Here is a 21,600-nt window from a genome sequence, read left to right on the forward strand (position 1 = left end):
AACCTAACCCATCCTTCCAAGCTCAATGCGCCCACCTCCTCCGTGAAGCCTACCCCTACTGTTCTGTCCAGACAAGATCTCCCCTCCCCCAGCTCAGTGGCCTCTCCCTCAGCACTGGCCTCCTCTGGACTCATCTCATGCCCCTGGCCCTGCCCCAAACCCTTTAACATGAGGGGCTGGGTCCCCACAGCCCCTAGCCCAGGGCCTGGCACTTAAATGGCATCAACACAAATTTCCATAATTAGCTTGACTTAGTTTTTCTCTCCCCACACTGAAAAATCCATCCTCCACCTGAGCATTTTGCAAAACCACTTAATCTGGGGACTTCCAGGGAAAACTAAATGTCACTTCCTAGAGACAAATGGCTTGCATGGGTCTAATTAAGTTCATTTCCGCCCCTGTTTCAAGGTTCATTCTTGCTGACGCCTCTCTGCTTAGCCTGGAAGCAAGCCTGCTGGCTGCTCTCTCTACCTCCAACCCCAATGCAAGGAGCGGCTAAGCCAGCATCAGGCCAGGGGCCCAAGCAGGTCCTTACTCACCACCAGCACCTGCTGGCCCCCTGCTCATACTCGGGGCTCTGGGTCTGAGTCCCGGCTGCCCTGTGCACTCAGTGTGCTCCACGCCCCCATGACAACACGCTGATTTTCCTGTGGGGAACAACCCCCTTCTCTCTCAGGCTGTCTGACCAGGAAGGACCCATCTCCAGCTTCCAAGGCTCAGCATGTGGCCCCAGCCTGGCCAATCAGGCAGGAGTATGGGCTTAGAGAGGGTAGGTGCCCCCAGCTGGTCCTCAGAGTGACATCCAGTGCCAGAGTAAATGGTGAGATGTGCCCCCTTTTCCATTCAACTCCAAACAAGGAGGATGTAGGCCTGGGAGTCACCACATGGGACCCGAGAAGGATTCCAATGGGGAAGAGTCAGAGAGGCCAAACGGGGAGAAAGTAAGGCCGGATGATACTCATTCAAGCCTCTGGATCAATCAGTACCTGAAGCTAAATTTACTCAATTTCCAGTTACAACAGCCAATAACCTCCCCCCGCAACTTTTTCTTTTCTTTTTTTCTTCTTCTTTTTTTTTTTGCTTAAGCTAGTTTGTGTTGGATTAAAGTTTGCCATTAACTGTTACAGTGTCCCCTGTCTGGGCAGAGTTTCCTATGCTCTCCACACAACCCCCCTCTCCCCCTGCCCCACGGACAGCCCACTTCAGATGCCTTCCAACAGAGAGCCCCCGTTTCCAAAGCTATTTCGGGGACACACGCCTGGGTCTGTTCAGCCTCTCATTCCCGTTCCTGAGGGCCGGAGTCAGGAAAGTGATCTGATTGGTGTCCTTCATGTCACTGCGCTGGGGAGGACAGAAATAGAACCCGGAGACCGAAGCCTCCCAAACAAGCTGTGCCACGGCTGTGGGATCAGGAGCCCAGCCCCCCGAAGGCCTCAGATCCAGGTGGCTGGGTTGGGAGAGGGCTCGGGGGTCCTGAGGGGCTGGATCCATAGGGGCCGAGGGCCTCCTCATACCAGACTTGATGGGGAAGAGGGCGACGATACCAGGGGACCTCAGCAGAGGAGGGAGGGGGTCACAGCTCCCCACAAACACACACCCAGCCTCCCCTCCACCCAAGCGAATCTCAGAACCCCTTCGTTTGGCTGACGGATGCTGCCTGCTTGCGCCTGCTCCCCACAAGACCCAGAGTGCACACGGTGCTCCCACGTGCTCGGTTTTCAGACTCACGCCCAGCATCCGCAGGCACATGGGCTTTGGGGACCCAGGACAGAAGGGCGGGGACAGCCTGGGCGCTGGAGCAGAGCTCACCAGAGTCTTCCTGTCAGGCAGGTGCAATGCCCCGTGTAACAGTCAGTGACCCACATTCTCCAGCAGCAAGTGTCAGACCTCCTTCCCATCAGCGTATTCCCGAAGGAGCCCAGAGGCTCGTCTCGGCCAACCCAGCGGAAGACGAGGCTCTTTTGTTCGCCCGAGATGAGCTTTCCTTCCTGGCTGCTTCCCTAATCAATCTCTCTCAAAATATCTGCAGTGAATCATGTTGTTGGAATAAATATCTGCAGTGAATCATGTTGCTGGGATCATGTTTTCCACTTACAAAGCACTTCCGCATTCATTACCCGACTTACCCGTCTCCCTGTCTTAGAAAGCATGCAGGTGAGGGGCTTCTGTCCCAATGTGGCAGATAAGGAAACTGAGGCCCAGAGAGGTTCAGTGACCCTCTCAAGGTTTCGCAGCATGCTAGCAATGGGGTCAAAACTAGAGATTCATCGTTTGGCTTCTAGACCAAGTTATCAGAACATAAACCCAATATAAGCCAAGCAGCATCTGTATCGTCCAAAGGTAACTGGTATAGCCCTTCTAGCATGCTGAGAAAACCATGATTTTGTCTGGGTGACCATGCGCCAGTCCAATGAGGTGACCTGAGATTGGGAGGAACTAGTCAATGGCAACTTCTCAATTTCCAGTTACAACAGCCTGATCAACTTCTCAAAATAAGATGGTATAATTGCATCCTCATTTCTTCTTTCTTTCCAGTGTCCAACACACTGTTTCCTAATAACATTTAATTATAGTTTATTTCAACTTGATTTGTGATTCGATTCAATTCAATTCGATTCAGTTCAATAAACCTTTATAAACATCTGTGTTGTACCAGGCCCTGTGCTAGACCCTGGAGGCCCAGAAAGCTCATGGTCTGGAAGGAGAGACAGGCTCAAAGACAACCATTCACAGTGGTGTGTAAAGACAGATAAGCCTAGAGGCTGCACAAACACTGGGGGCGACTTGGAGCTGGGCAGGAGCGCCCCTCAATGGCAGGGAACTAGTGCGGGAGGCCCTGAGAGGGGTGGGGGTCGCTACCCTCCAGGATCCTCTGCCTGGTGCTTTGGGTATGGCAGGACCTCAACAGATGGTGGTCGAATCCCCAGCAAAATCAACAACTTCGGAATGTCTTTCCTGAGTGTCTGATTCCCACTCCACATGTGGAGGTAATCGAGCTGACACTGAATCACAGGCTGCTGAGAGCTGGAGGGCTCTTTCCGGACCGGATACCACAGCTCTTGCCTGATGTGTGGAGAGCGGGGCCAGATGGGTTAAGTGACTTGCCAAGGTCACTCTCTCTTAAGAGGTGGGACTAAGAAACATTTGGGACTTGAGTCTCTGGAAGGAAAGAGGAGAGGAAACAGGCCCGTGCTGCCCAGCTAGTAAGCATCAGAGCCGGTGCCTCTGCACTGGAGGGTTTGCGTTCAACGCCTGCACAGAGGGAACCGTGTGAGTGTAAGAAAGCAGGCAGGTGTGGGTGCGGCTGGGCAGGAGTGGGTGCAGGTGCTAGGAGCGGGGCGAGTGTGCTGAGTACGGATGTGAGCATGCTGCTGGGTGGAGGCGGGTGGGTGGGAAGGTGTGAGGCAGATGCGAGGTGGGCTGGGCTGGGTGAGTGGGCGTGTGGCAGGTGTGCATAGGGCTGAGTGAGCAGAGACGAGCATCGATGTGACTGAGTGAAGCTGGAGAATGAGAGAGGACCCTTTCCCCAGGGGCAGCCGAGTTGGGCGAGCAGTGAGGAGCCCGATCCCGGGGTTCTGCCCCCTTGCACCCTAACCCCAGCCTGGTCAGGCCTGGCCACCCACCTGTACTGTCATCATAGACCACGGTGGCCGACCGCCACTTGAGGTACTGAACCAGGTCAAGGATGGCATGGCTGAGAGAGGCGTAGTCAGGGTAGAGGTTCACGTAGAAGGTGTCCTTGTTGTCCAGCGGGTGGTGCTTCCAGCGCAGCTGGATGTGGGGCACCTCCAGGGCATTGCAGATGGACTGGACGGCGTTGGTGCAGGAGCCCTGTGATGGCCCGAAGATCGCCACCACGCCCAGCGCCAGCTGGTCACAGGCTGCAGCAGAGGGAGGGAAGGACACACAGGGGTCAGTGCTGGGTCTGGTCAGGCAGCTGGGGCCCGGGGCCCCGGGGCCATGGTTTTGATGGTCCCATAAACACATGGGCAAACAGCCCCTGCAGCCCTCTGAGGCTGGATGACTGACACTCTCTCTGAATCTCTGTTTCCTCATCTGGAAACCAGGGTCGCAATCGTGCCGGCCTCACGGGCTCATAGGAAGTTGAACAAGTTAATGCCCCTAAGCCCTCAGCACAGAGCTCATGAAATAGAAGTGATGTCTTCATCGTCATAGCATCCCCAGCTCTGTATCATGCCCTGTTCTGGGTGGGAACTTGAGAAACAAATAGAAATAAAATACTCACTTGTGGGTGACTTTTACACTTAAACCTCCTGCCCCGATCTGTTCCTTAAAATCCAACTTGCACACCTTCCTGCTCGCTCCACACTGCCATTCGGTTGTCTGTGATGCACTTCAGACCTAATATGTCTGAAACGCAATCCCCTCTTCTCCTCCCAATCTCTCCCATGTTGGTAAACGGCAATTCCATGGTCCCACCCCGTGCCCTATGTCAAAGACCCTGGCTCTATCCTGACTCTTCTCATACTCTCATATCCCACATCCCAATCCAGCAACAACTCCTGTTGTTTCATCTTTGAAATATATCAGAATCCGACCACTTCTCCCCACTCCTACCCTGATCCCAGCCATCGTCATCTTTCACTTGGATTCCTGCAGAAGGACCCTCGCTGGTCCCAGCTTCCTCAGAAACCTGCTCTCAGCAGCTTGAGTGAGCCTTTCACAACCTGAGCCGATTACATCACTCCTTTGTTCCACTCAGGTAAAAGCCTGTCCTCATGGCGACCAACAAGGCCCTATTTGTTGTAGCTCCTCCCCACCCCTGTCCCCAACATCACCCTCTAGTTTTCTGACTTCCTCTCCCATCCTTCCCTCCTATTCTGACAGCACTCAAGCCCCACTGGCTCCCATGATGTTCCTCACACACTCTAAGCACACTCCTGCCTCAGGGCCTTTGCACTTGCTGTCCCTTCTGGCTGGACTGTTCTTCCCTCAGATCCACATGACTCCCTCCCTCCTTTCCTTCAGGTATCTGTGTCTGTGCATCTTAATAGAGAGGCATCATTCCCCAACCCATAATAGCAGTCCCATCCAGCCACAGTCCCTCAACCCCATTCCCTGCTTTACTTATATATTAAAGACCACCAGAGGTCTTGTTCATTTGTTGACTTCTTTTCCAACTTGAACATAATAAGTTCCAAGGAGGCAAGGGCTTGATCTATGTTGTTTACTGCTGTACCCACAGTGCTTTAAACAGTGCCTGATCTGAGTAGGTGCTTAATCAACATCTGCTGAGTGAACAAATGCTGAATCCTTGACTTCAAACAGTTCACATTCTTGGGGGAGGCCCAAGGGCTCAGGCAGATCAGACAGCAGATGCTTCTGGGAGGGCCAAACCACAGTGAGCACAGCACAGCGTGAATTGAGCAGACCCAGGGCAGCTGGGGCTCTGAGGGGGACATAGGCTCATACAAGGATTGTGCCTGAAAGACCCATAAAATGAACCTCTCAGGGCCATGGAGTCAGCAGCTGGGGGCGGGGGGGGCGGGGCGGGGGGGGGACAGGGGGCTCCCCTGGAGCCACTGCCCTTTCTTCTGGAAACTGTCCCTATTTTACCTTTGGGCTCCATTGCTTTTTTCACTCCCAACCCATGAGGGGTGGGCTAGGGACTTAGAGCCTAGGCTGACCTCCCCCAGGCCATAGCAATTGGTTTAGAGAATGGTCATGTGACCAGTCAGAGCCAATGGGATGCCATGAGACCTCAGGCACTGGGAAGGGGGCATATTCCCTCTGTAACTGGATCTGGAAAGAGGTAAGGTAGCCACCTTGTACCAAAAAAGTGTGGTGCTCGTTTGTGAACAGAGTCCATGTGGAGATGAGCAAAGCCAAGACAGAGAAAAATATATGAGCCCTGATCAAGTAGAAGCTTGGAGTTTGGTGACATGAACCAATACATTCTCTTTTTGCTTAAACCTGTTAGGATTTGGTTATTGTCACTTGTAACCAGAAGAGTCCTAACTGAAGAGCATCAGCAAACTCACCAGCCTGTGGCCACGAGAAGGAACTACATGCACATGTATGAACATAAGATGATTGTAGGAGAAGGCAAGACAGAGTGCATGGATACCCAGTGGATTCAGATGCATCCTGGCTACCTCAAGGGCCTCTGGGAATGACCTCTGGTCTTAGGTCCACCCCTAACATCTGTAGGGCCCAGGGACAGAGTACAAATGGAGGCCCATATACCATATGGCTAAATAGTGAAATGTTATAAGCTGAAAAACTGTTATATAAAACATGCTCTGCCCCACCCCCAACTTGACAACATGCCTTCATCACAACCTGGAGGATGGGGACTTATCATATGCAGCAATGTGGGGAGAGGTGGCACCACCCCCATCCTGTCCCCTTCTATTTGACCACTTGCTCCCCCTTGTATCATAAGGGACTGTCCACACCTCTCCCATGTCACGCTTAGATAGGGTCTACAAATGCAACCATGGCAGCATGGCTCCCTCTCTGTAGGGGCAGCTCAGGAAAGAGGCTCATGCAGGCTCCTGGGCAGGAAATTCAGGGTTATGGACACTTGGAGCAAAGATTAAAGGGGCAGGGTACAGGGTCTTAATAGGCAAGTCCCCTCGGTCCCACTGACTCCTATTCTGGGAGGAGATGTTGACCAGAAGAAGATGAGGGCACCATCTCCAAAGCACAAGCCCTGGGAAAGGGCCCTCTTGCCTGGCCTAAGGGTGGTACCAATGGGTCCAGGGATACAGGGTAGTTTCAAATCAATCAGAATGTGTGATCTTTGAGTATTTTCCCTCTCCACTGATGTGCTCCTTCCTCCTTCACTGCTTCATGGGAATAGGAGATATTACTCTGGTATATAAAGTGTTTATTTTCCCTGAAAATATTTCCCCCTAAGAACACAAGAGAATGCCATTCATGGCTTCTGTAAAAGACACTGCACTCTGGGAGGTGGGCTGGTTATTGTTAGCAGTCTGCAGAACTATCTGGAACATGGGACAGGGCAACCCTGTATGGGAAGTAGTGGGGCCTGTACAGAGAGCATTTCCTGTGTCACCAAGACTCCTCTTGGCCAATGACAAGTTTGGGAGAGGATGCACAGTGGGGCTCCTGGTGCCTTCCTGTGCTTCTATAGCTGTGGGACTGGAGGTCAAATCCCTGTTATTGTCACCCTAGAGTCGATACACTTGAGCAGCACTCTGTGTGGTGACTGTGTGAGAGACAAACTCCAGTGATAATAAATGCTTCAAAAATAGGAACTCTGGGTGTGTTGGTAAATTGTTCCTTTGTCCCAAGGAAGCCGATCCTTGACCTGTACTCTCACTGCCCATTCATGCTGTTCTCCTGCTGTCTGGGTGTGCGGGTGTCTGCTCTCACCACTTTGTCCCATTAAGAGCAGGTGCTGCCTGAGAGAAGAGACCATGTATGAGACACGGAGTCTGGAAACCAACATGGAGGAGATGGTGACAGTGAGGAAGTGACAGCTGTCCAGGTCTGGTAACTCCTTCTTGCCCAAGCCAGAGGTCCTGGGAACCTGATGGAATCTGCGGGTTTCTCTAATGCTCTGCCTTCTGCCTCTGTTTTAAATCTTCTAGCTGTCCTCTGATATCCCTGGCTTCCATCCCATCATCTCCTGTCTCTACTCTTTCTCTTTTCCCTCAAGGACCTTCCAATTGATGACTTAGTCAAATGACTTGTGTGTCTCACTTCCTCTCACTACCACCTCCCAGAATCTGTGTTTTGGATTTCCCCCTTTGATCTAAGTCTCGAGGCAGGCAGGCAAATGCCGCCCTTTCACCCCCACCCTCATCCAGCTCAACCTCTTAGATTATGGCCCCCTGCAGGTCCAAGGTCTGGGTATCCGTGTTTGACTGAGGTAGGGGAGAGTAGACCAACCACAAATTATGATGATGTAGAGGATTGTAAGAGTGATCTTGAAGGAGAATGGATAGATTGGGGTATAGTTATACAATGGATTTTGACATTGATAGTAGCGATAATGGTAAAGGTAACTGTAATGATAGTAATAACAGTGAAGACCATATCGTGGGGCTGTTGCTGATCCTGGTGATGCCATTAATGAGGGTGGAATTAATGGTAACAATGATGTTGTGACATAATGGTAGGATGATGATGGGATGGATGGTGATAAATATGTCAATGCCATGACAGTGACTGTGAGGATGATGGTAGAAATAATCATGGCGATGTAAACATGGATAAGAGGGAAGGGGATAAAAATGTTGATGGTGTTGATAAGATTGGTGATGATGAAGATGTCAGTGCCATGACTGTAACTGAAGACGATGATGGTAAGAAATGAAGATGGTAATGTTAGTGAAGATGAGATTGTTGATGATAGAGATGCTCCTGTCATGGCAGCGATAGTGATGGTGACAGTAGGGGTGGTGATGGAGGTGTTGAGGCTAAGAGTGGAGATGAAACCATTGTTGACGGTGATGGCAGTAACTGTGCTGATGGTGCACTGGTGTTGACAGTGGTGTTGCTGTGATGATGACCACACTGGGTTTCATTCTGCCAGAGATGTAGTGATGAGATCTCACTATTGGGTGGCAGGAGGCGTCAGTTCTGCCTTTCACCTATTTCTCTTCCTTGGCCTTTCTTCACACCCCTTTTCTTGTTCCCTTCATGTTCTTTCCACCCTCTAATAATCTCCCAGTCTGGAAGAACACTGTTTTCTCCAAGGGACCATGACAGGGGTTATAGCAGCAGCAGCAGCAGCAGCTTTATTTCCAGATGTTTCCAGGGCAGCAGCCAACCCTTGTTCTGGCAGCCCTGAGCACACACTGCAGTAATTACATTATTTGTGGCTTCAATTTTAAATCCATTTTCTGGTCATTTTACAGTAACTCAATGGTTCACAGTCATTGCAGGAGTCCACAGTCTGAATGCACTTCCCCCTCCTCCTTTCCATGGCAATTGTAGTTATAGCAAAAATTATCCCAATCAATTTGTGTCTTAAAAGGAATTGAGCAGCCCAGAGAATAAGTGAAGGCAGAGGAGCCTGGGGAGCGCTGGGTCGATTCCAGGCCCACTCCGGCCGGGCTCGGAGGAAAACACAGACGCTCTCTGGGTTGCAGGCTCAGGCACCGCCTGGCAGTCACTTATCTTTTAATTCCCCACCAAACATCGAAAAATAAAGACAATAAGTGAAGTCCCTTTTAATGGGGAAAGGCCTCCTGGGCCTCTGTGGAGGGAAGTACTAATTCGACCAGAGCTGGCAGGGCAGGCGGTGCCAGGCTCCATGCCTCTGCATCTCCGCACCCGCATGGCCCGGGATGGCTGGATCCAGTTGTTGCGAAAGGGAGTGATGACTGACAGGCACCCCTGCCTAGGGAGAATGAGTTATCATTGGGTTCATCGGAATTAGGCCCAACATCACCCCCCTGGAAGAGGCCTAACGATGCTCCTGAGAATTTAAAAAAGCCAAAGATCAAAGGAAAAATAAAGATCACAGAATAAGGGCTCCCCAAGGGATGGAAGGTGCCCAGTGGGGAGCGTGATCAAACAGCAGGCATGCCTCCGTGGTCAGAGTGGTGTTGCCAACCACAGCACGGGTTCATCCTTGGCATATTATCAGAGGGACATGGAGGGCGAGTGAAGGCAGAGAGGAGCTATTCATTTTTTTTTTTAATTGAGATAACAACATTATATAGTGAAGTGCATTCATTTAAAGCACAGATTTTATGGATTTTTACATAGAACTTTACTCATGTAACTACTGCTTGGATCAAATATAGCACATGTCCAACACGTAAGAAGGTGTTCCCTGCCCCTTTCCAGGTTAATACCCTACTACTAGTAGTATACTACTCCCTCCCCCAGAGGTAACCACTGTTTATACACTCAGTTGTGAGGTTCATTCACGACGTTGGGCATAGCAAGAGTTTGTTCTTTTTTTATTGCTGATTCTAATACCTTTGTATAACTATACCCAAATCTATCCATTCTCCTGCTCTTGGAGGTCTTTATTTCCCACTTTGGGCTACTATTAATAAAGTGGCTAGGAACAGCCTTGCAGGCACACATTTAGCTTCAGTAGATACTTCCACAGAGCCCTCCTGAGCAGCTGAAGCAGTCCTCACTCCCAGCAGCTTGGTGCAGGGAAAAATCACCTCCACCCCTACCTTCCACCAGACAGGAGACATTGATCTGAGACAGATCACAGAGCTAACCAGGACAGACAAAACCAGAGGGCTTCTCGCAGAGAAACTAGGAGAATGTCTTCCTGACCTTGGGACAGACAGAGACAGAACACAAAAGGCATTAACCATAATGAGAAATATCAATACATTGGACTTCTTTAAATGGAGGACTTTGCTCCTCCAAAGATACTGCTAAGAGAGTGAACAGGCAACGTCATCTGTCATAGATATAGGCAATACACATGTACATTTAACCAAGGGCTCTTCTCCAGAATTTATCAAAGACTTGCACAAATCAATAAGACAATGACAGGCAACTGGATTTTTAAAAGTGGTTGAAAGACTCAAAAAGGCACTCCAGGGACAAAAAGATTCCAATGATCTGTTAGCATATGAGAAAATGCCCAACCTCTTTGGTCATCAGGGAAATACAAAATAACACCACAATGAGATGTCTACTACAGAAACCACCCAGAGGCCAAAGTGAAAAGAAAAGTGATTTACCAAGAGTTGGTAAAGATGTGGATCCAGGTGAGAGCCATCCACCGCCGAGGGAGTGCCTATCGGTGCGGCAACCTGGGAAAGCAGTTGGGCTGTTTGCACATCCTATGGCCTCACACTTCCAATCCTAGGTGCACATCCGACAAAAATGTGCACACTGGTACACCAAGAGACACATACAGTGCTATTCTACGGCCACAAATGGAAACAACTCAAATGTCCAACAGTTATTTTTTATTTTGAAAAACAGGGGTATATTCGTGTAATGGAATGCTATGCAACACTGAAGAATAATAGGTTCAACAAAAGATTCAACAATAGACGAATCTCACAGATATGTTATAGGGTGAAAGAAGCAAGACTCAAAAAAGATTCTATGTATGTCAAGGTCAAAACTAGGCAAAACTAGTGCGTGGGAGCAGAAGTCAGAGCAATGGTGCTAAGTACAGCAGTGAAAAGGCAAAGGGCAGAAGAGATGGATAATCACACACACACACGTACACGCACCCCCCCCCCCCCCGGGCTCAGAATTGTGAAAGAAAAGTCCAGAGTGTTATAAGATAGAAGTGGGAGAGCTGACCTTATCTGGGGGCAAGAGAAGGGTTGCCCTAAGGCCCAGAGGTTTGAGAGAAGGGCGAGCTAGCTAGACAAAGGGAAGTGCAGAGGTGGGACTTATAAGGGAAAGGGAATTACAAGCAGAGGGCATAGCATGTGCAAAAGCCCTGAGGTGGGAGGAAGCCTGGCAACTGCAGATGGCAGGTATGGCTAGAACCCAGAGGCTGAGTTAGTGAGTAGTGTGGATGTGGCTGGAAGGTCATGTTGGAGCTAGACTGCACGTGCCCATATGGGCTCCAATGATGTCTAAGGTCACACAACTAATATCACAAATCCAGGCAGTCTGGCTGCAAGCCCATGCCTCTCTGCTCTTCTATGCTGAAATGTTTACCCACAATGGTGCTTTGTGGGCAAACAGAGCCAGCAGCAGATAGCTTTGGCAAATCTGCTCCTGGGAACTCAGGAAACCTTCATTAGCGACTGGGAATCTGTTAGAAAGACCAAGGGTCCCCTGTGGATGGGCCTAAGTTTTCCCAAGATATATGGATGATGTTGTCCCTAAGCTCAACTGACAGAGGTCTTGTTCAGACTCCCATTTCCTGTTCTCACACCATTCATTCATTGATTCACTCGACGATCATTTCATTGAGCACTAACCACACACCAGGCTTTCAGTTGCCAGGGCTATATTGGTTAAAAAGAGGAAGCCTTCCTTTCATGGTGTTGGAGAGAAAGGAAAAGACATTAAACACACACAATTATTTAACTATTAATTGTGATAATAGCCTTGAAGAAGAAAAGCAAGGGGCTATGATAGTGTATTATAGGAAGGATGACCTAAGGTTTTAAAATGAAGTTCCATGAAACTCGAGGGTTCTATGGAAATTATTTCCAGAGTTATCTAAGCCTTTAAGCTAAACTTCAATTAAATATGTATATGGACCATATTTTTAAACACAGTAACAAGAGAGCATACTTGTATACTCAAATGTGCCCCAGTGGAAACTGCTATTTCATTCAGGTATTGATAAGTTACCCTTTTTTTCCCCTGGAATAAAATTCTCCAGTCTCTTCTGTGCAGTGATTGAAGTTTACTGTAAATGTCTCACTGTTGAAGAAGAATGATGCCCAATAGTAAAATTCTTTTTTTTTTAAATTCAGGTGTGGGAAAAGCTGATTGAATTTACTACCACCTATTTTTATGAATTACAATTTTCTTGTTATTTTGTAGCCAAAACAAAATATGAAAACATTGAATGCTGAGGTCAATGTCATCCATAACCTCTGGGGTCAAATTGTTGAAGTCATAGAAGCAGATTTGCTGTTTTTAGTAAGTCTTTTTATGGCAAATAAATGTTGCATATTTTAACTTATACATATTCTGTTTTATATGCATTTCAATTTTTATATTCTGGGTAGAAGTTCAATGAAATAAAGACAAGTTTGAAAATGTCTTCAGTTTAGAGGTGTCATTGAGACCTGGGCTGCCCTCCATACTGCTAGCTCCTCAGCCCCATCTCAGGCCCATCCCCTCACCCCTCATGCCCCCCCCCCCCATGCTCCCATGGCCCTCATTCCCTCATGGCCCCTGACAGTGGCATGGGAACTCCTGACGGACAACCTACTGTCCCTGGGGTGACTCATCCTGAAGTGAACTGGGACTGATACAGGACTTGAAACCGGATGGGAAAAGGATCTAAGCCTCAAGTCCATCCAAAACTTTGGAATATTTTCAGCACCTTGGACAGCAAACCCCCACCCTGCTCAGGCAGGGAAGAGAGCAGACAGGGCAGCACACTCACCCTTCTTGGTGGCTTCAAAGCTATCGTGGAAGTGAATCCTCTGGATGTCATAGGTCAAGGTAGTGTTGGGCAGCAGAGTCCGGTTCCTGTTGATGATGTTGGCAGAAAATCGAAAGGCATGCTCCTCGGCGTTCATGACCTGGGCGTTGGGACCGTCTGCATACTCAAAGATTCCTCCTGCAAGAGATAAGCAAAATTGAATGTATGTGCTGGGGAAGGAAAGGGTGCTACTAAAAATGCTTGACTTCAGAAAGTTTTATGGACAAGCTCCCCCCTCCCAAGTGTTCAATAATATCCTAGATAATTCCCATGTACAGAAATTGTGCTGGAGCATAAGAAATATGAAAATCCTCCTAGCTCATTTCACTCAGCTAGCAAACTCCTGATAACAGAGACTGACAAACAGCCAAAATAAAATCACCAACTTATTAATATTGCTATGAAAATTCTCAATAGAGCGCTAGCAAGTAGAATCTACCAGAATATTATAAGGATGACATACCATGACCATGCAGAGTTATATTCCAGGAATGTAAGTGTGGTTCAATATAAAGAAATCTATGAATGTCATTCCATCACATCAATAGTTCACAGGAAACAAAAGTATGACCAACTCACAAAACACAGGAAGGCATTTGGTAAAACCCAATACTTACTGCTGCTATGAATGCTTAATCAACTAGCACACGGAAGGATACTTCCTTGAAGCATCTTTAGTTCAAATCAGTTTTTAATATCTCACAAATAGTGAAACACTGAAGACATCCTCATTAAAGAAAAAAAGGGGGAGGGGAAGAATTCACACTACACCATTAATCAATGAAATAAGAGAGAAAGAATTTAGAAGAATACCTCTTGGAAATAAAATTTTTTTTTATTTGAAAATGATATATATGCCTTCCTTAAATAAAAACATTAAAATAATCCCTAAGCATGAAAACTAGTAGGAAATAGAAGATGATTCCATTTAAAGAACCAGTTAGCACAAATTAAGTGTTTCTTTATACCAGCAACAACCAGTATGTAAACAATGGCAAAATAATACCCTTTACAATATTAACAAAATATTAAATAACTAACAACAAACCACATAATAAGTGAGTAATCCCTAGTAATAGAAATGAGAAAAAACACCTTAAGTGAGAGAGATAAAAGTAGACTTAAATGAGGAGGCATGCCGAAACCGGTTTGGCTCAGTGGATAGAGCGTCGGCCTGCGGACTGAAAGGTCCCGGGTTCGATTCCGGTCAGGGGCATGTGCCTGGGTTGCGGGCACATCCCCAGTAGGAGATGTGCAGGAGGCAGCTGATCGATGTTTCTCTCTCATCGATGTCTCTAACTCTCTATCTCTCTCCCTTCCTCTCTGTAAAAAATCAATAAAATATATATTTAAAAAAAAAAAATGAGGAGGCATGTCATGTTCCTGGATATTTAGATTCAAGAGTAGAGGTGTCAGTTTTCTCCAAATTAGATTTTCAGTTTAATTCAATTCCAATTAGAATCATAGAAGGATATTTCTTTTACTTGACAAAGTGACTCTAAAATGCATCTGGAAGACTAAACAGGAGATAACAGTCTAAAAAGAGATGAGAGGTGACTTGCACCACCAGATTTAAAATGTATCATAAAGCCAAAATAATTAAAACTATGTCCTTCCTTATGGTACATGAGAACACAGATAGATCAACAGAATGAGATTAAAAAGTGCCCAGAAAGAGATTCAAGTAGAGATAAGCATTTAAGATATAATAAAGGTGGCTATTTCCAATTAGTAGGTAAAAGATGAATTATTCAGGAATTGTACTGAGACAATTATTCAATGATTAGGAAGAAATTTAAGTTAGATTCTAATCTTAAGCCACATATCAAAATAAGTTCCAGATGGATTAAAGATTAAAGAGCAAGAAAGTAATGGAAGGAAGGAGATTTTGTTCTTTGTGCTTTTCTATATTTTCCAAATAAAACTTTATTTTTGTTCCTTTATTTGTTTTAAAAATAAACTTTATTGAGGTATTATTTAAGAAATCCCACACAATTCACCTCATGCTAAATGCACAATGATTTTTAGAAAATGTGCTGAGTTTTGTGACCATCACTACAACACAGTCTCTGAACATTTCCATCACCCCCAAAGCTCCCTCGTGCCCACTTACACTCCATCATTGCTTTCACCCCCGACCCCAGGCAACCACTGATTTACTTTCTGCCTCTAGAGATTTGTCTTTACTGGGCATTTCATATAAATGGAACGATGCTAGAATAATGCAATTTGTGGTCTTCTGCATCTGGCTTCTTTCACTCAGCATCATGCTTTTGAGGCTTATCTATGTTACAGCACATGTAAGCTCTTCATTCCTTTTTGTTGGTAAGTAATATTACTTCCTATGGGTCTACCACATTTTATTTACCCATTCACCACCAGTGGATGGGTATTTGGGTTGTTTCAATCATTTTGAAAAAATTTTGTAAATAGTGAATGTTTTAAAAAGTGGACAAATAAATCCGCCTCCCTCCACCCACCCCGCACTCCCCGGTATTCCAGCAGGCTCACAATTCATAGCGCGGTGTCTCTGAATGTGAGTGTGGGTGGGTGTTCACAAGCAAACTGAACACACGAATAAAACAAGAAGAATGCATCCCCAAACATGAAGAAGGTAGGATTATGGGTGACTTTAATTTCCTTCTTTGTGTTTTTCTATATTTTCCTAGAGTACTGCAGTGAACACGTGTTCTGGTTCTCGTCAGAAAAGCGATCATGTGATTGTGTATATGTGTTGCAAGGACAATAAATGATCAAAATACATTATAACTCATTTCTAGGGATAAAAATTTAGCAAAAGTTAGAGATGCATTAACACATTTATGTATAAAGATAATCTTGACATAATATTGGAAAAACACAAACAACTTAATGTTCAAAAGTAGGAGGTCACTCAATATATGAAAAGTTGCCCATATGGCCGAACACCTTGCAGGCATCAATAGTCAGGGGATAAGAGATCAAGATGGAGATGTGGCTAATGCCTGTATTTGCTGCCTCCCACAACCACATCAAAATTACATCTAAAATACAGAACAACCATCATCCAGAACCGCCACAAAGCTGGCTGAATGGAAGTCCTACAACTAGAAAAGTAAAGAAAAAGCACACTGAGACTGGTAGCAGGTGCAGAGGCAAGGATGGGCTGGTCCGGCACCCACGTGTGCTGCTTGTTTAATCAGGAGGGAGATCGTCTCTGCAGAGGCCGCCCAGAAGAGCAAGGGATCCCAGTCCTACACCAGACCCCCAGCCCAGGGTCCCAGAGCTGGGAAAAGAAGTCCCTATGGTCAGTAAGAACTATGGGCTGTAAAAACCAGTGGGGATTGGGGCTCAGTGACACAGAGGTTGCTGGAGACCCAGTTGTTCCTCTTAAAAGGCCGGCACACAAACTGAACTTACAAGCTCCAGCTTCCTCGGAGCTCCAGTGCTGGGTAAAGCTCTGGGGGACCCAGACACATACAAGGAGGAACTGGACTGTCTGGCATCGCAGGGCAGGAACTTGGGGGCTGCTTTCTTCCAGATGGAGGTGCTCACAGTGGTCATTGTTCCTATGCTGGGACCTCCCCAGTTGCAGGGCTGACTGGCAGCCATTTCTATTTGCTTTGCCCTGAGGATTCCCTGAGACTCCGCCCCATCCAATTTATAACCCCACCCAAGCTGAGTGCAGTAGCTTTTGCATATGAATAGCCTGTCCTTGCTCAAGCTAAAACCTGTCAAACAAGCTTCAGCTGGGTCAAGGAGTCCCAAACTTATCAATAAAAGGCCCAAGACCAGGCACCAGCACTAGCCTGCCTTGCTTCACAGCTGGGCCTTATCTGGGCACTTCCAAACCCAATACAAAGAGGAGGAATCTACAGATCTCTCTGTAGCTGCTGGGTGACCCCAGGCAGTGGCTGACTTTGCACCTTCCTGGAGACCCAAGAGCCAGTGTACCCAGTGGTCAGTGTAGGACCATACCAGATTATCCATAAGTGACACACTCAAGGGGCAGACTCAGTGAGCACCAAAGCCCCACTGAAGCAAGTCATGCTCCATAAGGGTGTCTTCTGCACAGCAGCTCTCCACTATAGTTGCAGCTGGTCCCCATAGCCAATTGGCCTGGAGGTTAATTCCTCCCAGTGACACCAACAGCAATCAAGGCTCAATTACAACAAGACTGTGCACATAGCCCACAAAGGGGTGTACCTAGAATGTCCACCTCAGGTGATTGGGGAGGCTGAGCCAATGGGCCCTATAGGACACCCACTACACAAGGCCACTCTATCAACTCAAGGAGACTTAGCAGCTCTACCCAATACATAGAAACAAACAGAGGGAAACAGCCAAAATGCAGAGACAAAGAAACATGTTATAAATGAAAGAAAGGGGAGAAAGTAAATTACTGGATAGAGTTCAAAACCTCAGTTATAAGGTTACTCAAGAATCTTCTGGAAACCTCCAAGGGACTTAGTGAGATTTTCAAGGATCTTAGTGAGAATGCAAAAAACATGGAAATGAACCAGTCAGGAATTTAGCATACACTGACTGAAATAAAGAATAATATACAGGGATTCAATAGTAGACCAGAGGATCCTGAAAATCAACTCAATGGTTTGAAATATGAGGAAGCAAAAAACACCCAACCAGAATCGCAAAAAGATAAAGGAATCCAAAAATATGAAGACAGTGTAAGGAGCCTCTGGGACAACTTCAAGCGTACCAACATCCAAATTATGGGGGTGCCAGAAGGAGAGAGAGAGCAAGATATTGAAAACCTATTTGAAGAAATAATGACAGAAAACTTCCCTACCTGGCGAAAGAAATAGACTTACAAGTCCAGGAAGCACAGAGAACCCCAAACAAGAGAAACCCAAAGATGACCACACCTTCGCACGTTATAATTAAAATTCCAAGGGCTAAAGACAAAGAGAGAATCTTAAAAGCATCAAGAGAAAAGCAGTTAGTTACCTACAAGGGAATGCCCATACAACTGTCAGCTGATTTCTCAACAGAAACTATGTAAGCCAGAAGGGAGTGGCAAGAAATATTCAAAATGATGAATAGTAAAGACCTACAACCAAGATTACTCTACCCAGAAAAGGTATCATTTAGAATTGAAGGTCAGATAAAGAGCTTCACAGACAAGAAAAAGCTAAAGGGGTTCATCAAACCAGTATTATAAAAAATGTTGAAGGATATTCTTTAAGAAGAAGAGGAAGAAGAAGAAAAAGATAAAAATTATGAACAACAAAGTGGCAACAAATACATATCTATCAACAATTGAATCCAAAAATCAAATGAATAAAATATCAGAATAAACTGGTGAATGGAATAAAATCAGGGGCATGGAAATGGCACAGACTGATGATTTTCAGAGGGAAGGGAGTGTGTGTTGGGGGGGTGGGCAGGAATAAATTAGACAAAGATCTTATACGCATGTATGCATTACCTGTGGACACAGACAATTGGGTAGCGAGGGCCTGAGGCAGGGTGGGAACTGGGTGGAGGGGAATTATGGGGGGAAAAAAGAGGGACATCTGTAATAACCTCAACAATAAAGATTAAATGAAATAAAATGAAATAGTCAGGGGATAGGATGGCTTGATATGGTGTCTGGGATGTGTTTCTAAGTAATACTGGGTGCGAAGAGGGTGTGGGTCTGGCAGGTTGAGCTGTGGGTTGCTGGGGCTGGGTGTTGGGTCCACAGGGATTGATTACACCATTCTCCCTCAGTGTATCTGACAGATATCCTCCACATTCTGCTAGGTTTGCTCTTGAAAATCTAGTAGAAACTAGCCAGCCATGGGCAAACTGCGGCCCGCGGGCCAGATCCGGCCCGTTTGAAATGAATAAAACTATTGAAAAAAAAGACCGTACCCTTTTATGTAATGATGTTTACTTTGAATTTATATTAGTTCACACAAACACTCCATCCATGCTTTTGTTCCGGCCCTCCGGTCCAGTTTAAGAACCCATTGTGGCCCCCGAGTCAAAAAGTTTGCCCACCCCTGATAGACAGAGAGCTCATGATGGGGCACATGTGCAAACGTAAAAACATGTACAACCCTCCCCTACACCAGCAGTAAACAGTGAGAAATTATAAGAAAAAAAGAGACCCTATTCACAACAGCAACAACAAAAAAATAAAAAGTTCACAATAAATGTGCAATTCCTATATCATCAAAACCACAAAACTTTACGGGGGAATATAAATGAAGACTTGAATAAATGGGGAGACATAACTTTCTCCTGGAAGGGAAGGCTCAGTATTGTAAAGATGTCAGTTCTCCTCAAATTAATTTATAAATTTAATGTAATTCCAATTAAAATCAAAAAGGGCATGCAGAAGGGCATACACTAAAATGTTAACAGAGGTTCTTTCTAGAAAGGAAAAGATAATGGATTGCTTCTCTTGGTGCTTCCCCCCACCCCAAGTCCTCTGCATTGAGTGATAGCTTTGGCAATAAGGAAAAAAGCTTTAAAAGATGCTCTTAACGAATACCTAATAACATAGGAAGTGCCCATCCTCTCTCTCTCTTCCCCCATCCTCAAGCAACAAAATCATATTACAGTGTGATAGCTATTTATCAAACCAAAAGCACATATTTATATTATAGAAAAAAGACTAGAAGGATTTGTATCAGCATGTTACCAGTGAGTATTTCTGGGTAGAAGGGGTTTATGGATACTTTTAATCTTGCTTTTTTGCATTTTCTTGATATTTCCAAGTGATTTACAATAAATAATGTATTATTTGGTTACTTTAAAATGTAGAAAGTAAAGAAGAGAGCCTGGGGAGAGGCCTCTGGTCGTTACAGATCCCATTCCCAAATGAGGGTCAAAGGTTGTGGGACAAGACCATTTCCTAGGGCTTGACACCTTCTTCCTGGCTTCTCACACCTTGGCAGGTGGGCAGGAGAGGAGAGAGAGGGGCTAATGTCTCACAATGGTGATGGCATGTCTCAACCACTGACACCCAAGCCCAGGCTCAGTCTCAGAAAACAATTCAGTTCCATGAACACCCACCGATCTCTGCCACGTGCTAAGCTGTCAGTTGGAGCTGGGATACCATGAGAAGTCAGCACTGGGGCCCTGCTCTCACGGAGGGCTCAGCCAACAGTAACCAGCAGATGAGTGGTGCCATAGTGAAGAAAGAGGTTCCCAGCTCTGGCTCCAGGGGCAGCCATGCCTCAGTTCAAATCCTAGTTATAGCTACTGATATTACTTGATCTCTCTGAGACTCAGTTTCTCCATCTGTAAAATGGGGTGCATACTTCAAAGGGTTGATTTTTGCAAGGAAGCAAGGAAACTGTAACTAAATGCATGGCACACAGTGAGGAATTCTTACAGGGGGAGAGAAGCAATGCTGTCTAGAAAAACAAAATCAATTTTGAGTTTCCACATTCTAGGCCAGGGTTGACAAACTTTTTCAGTAATGTACCAAATAGCAAATATTTTGGCTTTGTGGGCCACATGGTCTACTCAACTCTGCCACTGTAGCATATAAACAGCGATAGACAATACGTAAACAAATGGGTGTGACTTGGTTTCAATAAAACTTTATTTACACAAACAGGTGATGAACAATTTTGGCAATCTATACACATGGGCTGTCATTTGTGCCCATTTTAGGGGAAGGGCAGCCTTTATCTCTGAGGTAAAAGCACCTTAGGGCCTGGATGGAGAAGATATGACTATGATAGTCCAATTAAATTGCTGTGTAAAAAAGACAGATGAGATGCTGAGTTTCTGAATGGGGAGGATTGCAGAGTAGGGCCTAAGAGAAAGGGACTAGGTATGAAGAGGGCTCAAGAAAGGGAAAAAGAGGAGGAGAAAATAACCCAGGCCCAAAGGCAGGTAAGCTTGGTAAGAACTCCTCTGTGGCTGGACTGGGCCGTGTGAGCTGTCACGCTTGGTGCTCAGCTTTCGTTAGCCAGCACTGTGCTGTCTCCTCCCTCCCTGACAGGACCGGCGTTTAAGAAAATCTGTTCTAGAAAACTGACACCAGCTTGTGCTCTTTGGGGAAAGTGAAGGAAGGTGGGCAGTGTGCCCAGCCCAGGATGTATCAGGGCAGAAAGAGGACAAGAGGTGCAGGAGGTAGAATGAGAGAGGAGATGGAAAATTCAGTAGAGAAGGAAGTGACCAGGAGCAACTGGAAGGCCTGGAGCATCCCAGAGGCGGGAGAGATGCAGTCTGAATGTCCTGGGACACCCAGGCAGCAGATATTTGGTAAAGCGTAGAGTTCAGAGATAGTGGGTTCTGGATGCAGCAGACCTGGGTTTGAATCTTGGTTCCAGTCATTCATAGACTGCTCTGTTTTCTAGAGAACTGTTCTGAGTTGAAGGAAGCTACCTTGCCAGAGGTTACACCACTCACTTCTGCCCTAGGGGCAGTCTGCAGCTAATGACTGACTAATACTGGAGCTCAAAAGGGTGGTCCCCTTGCCTCAGGGTGGGGATCATTCTGTGGCATCTATGCTTCTGTGCCCCTCCCAACACCCTTGACCTTGATATCACCTGAGGACACATCCTTGCCCCAGTCCTGTTGCCTTCCCCATCCTGCTGTGCTCACTC

The 21,600-nt window shown here is 46.4% G+C and overlaps 1 protein-coding gene across 1 annotated transcript in view; it reads right to left on the minus strand.

Moving 5' to 3' along the window:
• GRIK3 (glutamate ionotropic receptor kainate type subunit 3) overlaps positions 1 to 21,600 on the minus strand; it is a 199,776-nt gene that overhangs the window by 64,148 nt on the left and 114,028 nt on the right. The window contains exons 2-3 of the mRNA XM_036351957.1: positions 13,010 to 13,186; positions 3,624 to 3,881 (exon numbers count right to left, since the gene is read on the minus strand). Of these exons, the coding sequence (XP_036207850.1) occupies positions 3,624 to 3,881; positions 13,010 to 13,186 (435 nt within the window). The remainder of the gene's footprint in view (positions 1 to 3,623; positions 3,882 to 13,009; positions 13,187 to 21,600) is intronic.

The sequence above is a fragment of the Myotis myotis genome, unplaced genomic scaffold (assembly GCF_014108235.1).
Source record: "Myotis myotis isolate mMyoMyo1 unplaced genomic scaffold, mMyoMyo1.p scaffold_m19_p_2, whole genome shotgun sequence".
In the NCBI taxonomy this organism is placed as follows: domain Eukaryota; kingdom Metazoa; phylum Chordata; class Mammalia; order Chiroptera; family Vespertilionidae; genus Myotis; species Myotis myotis.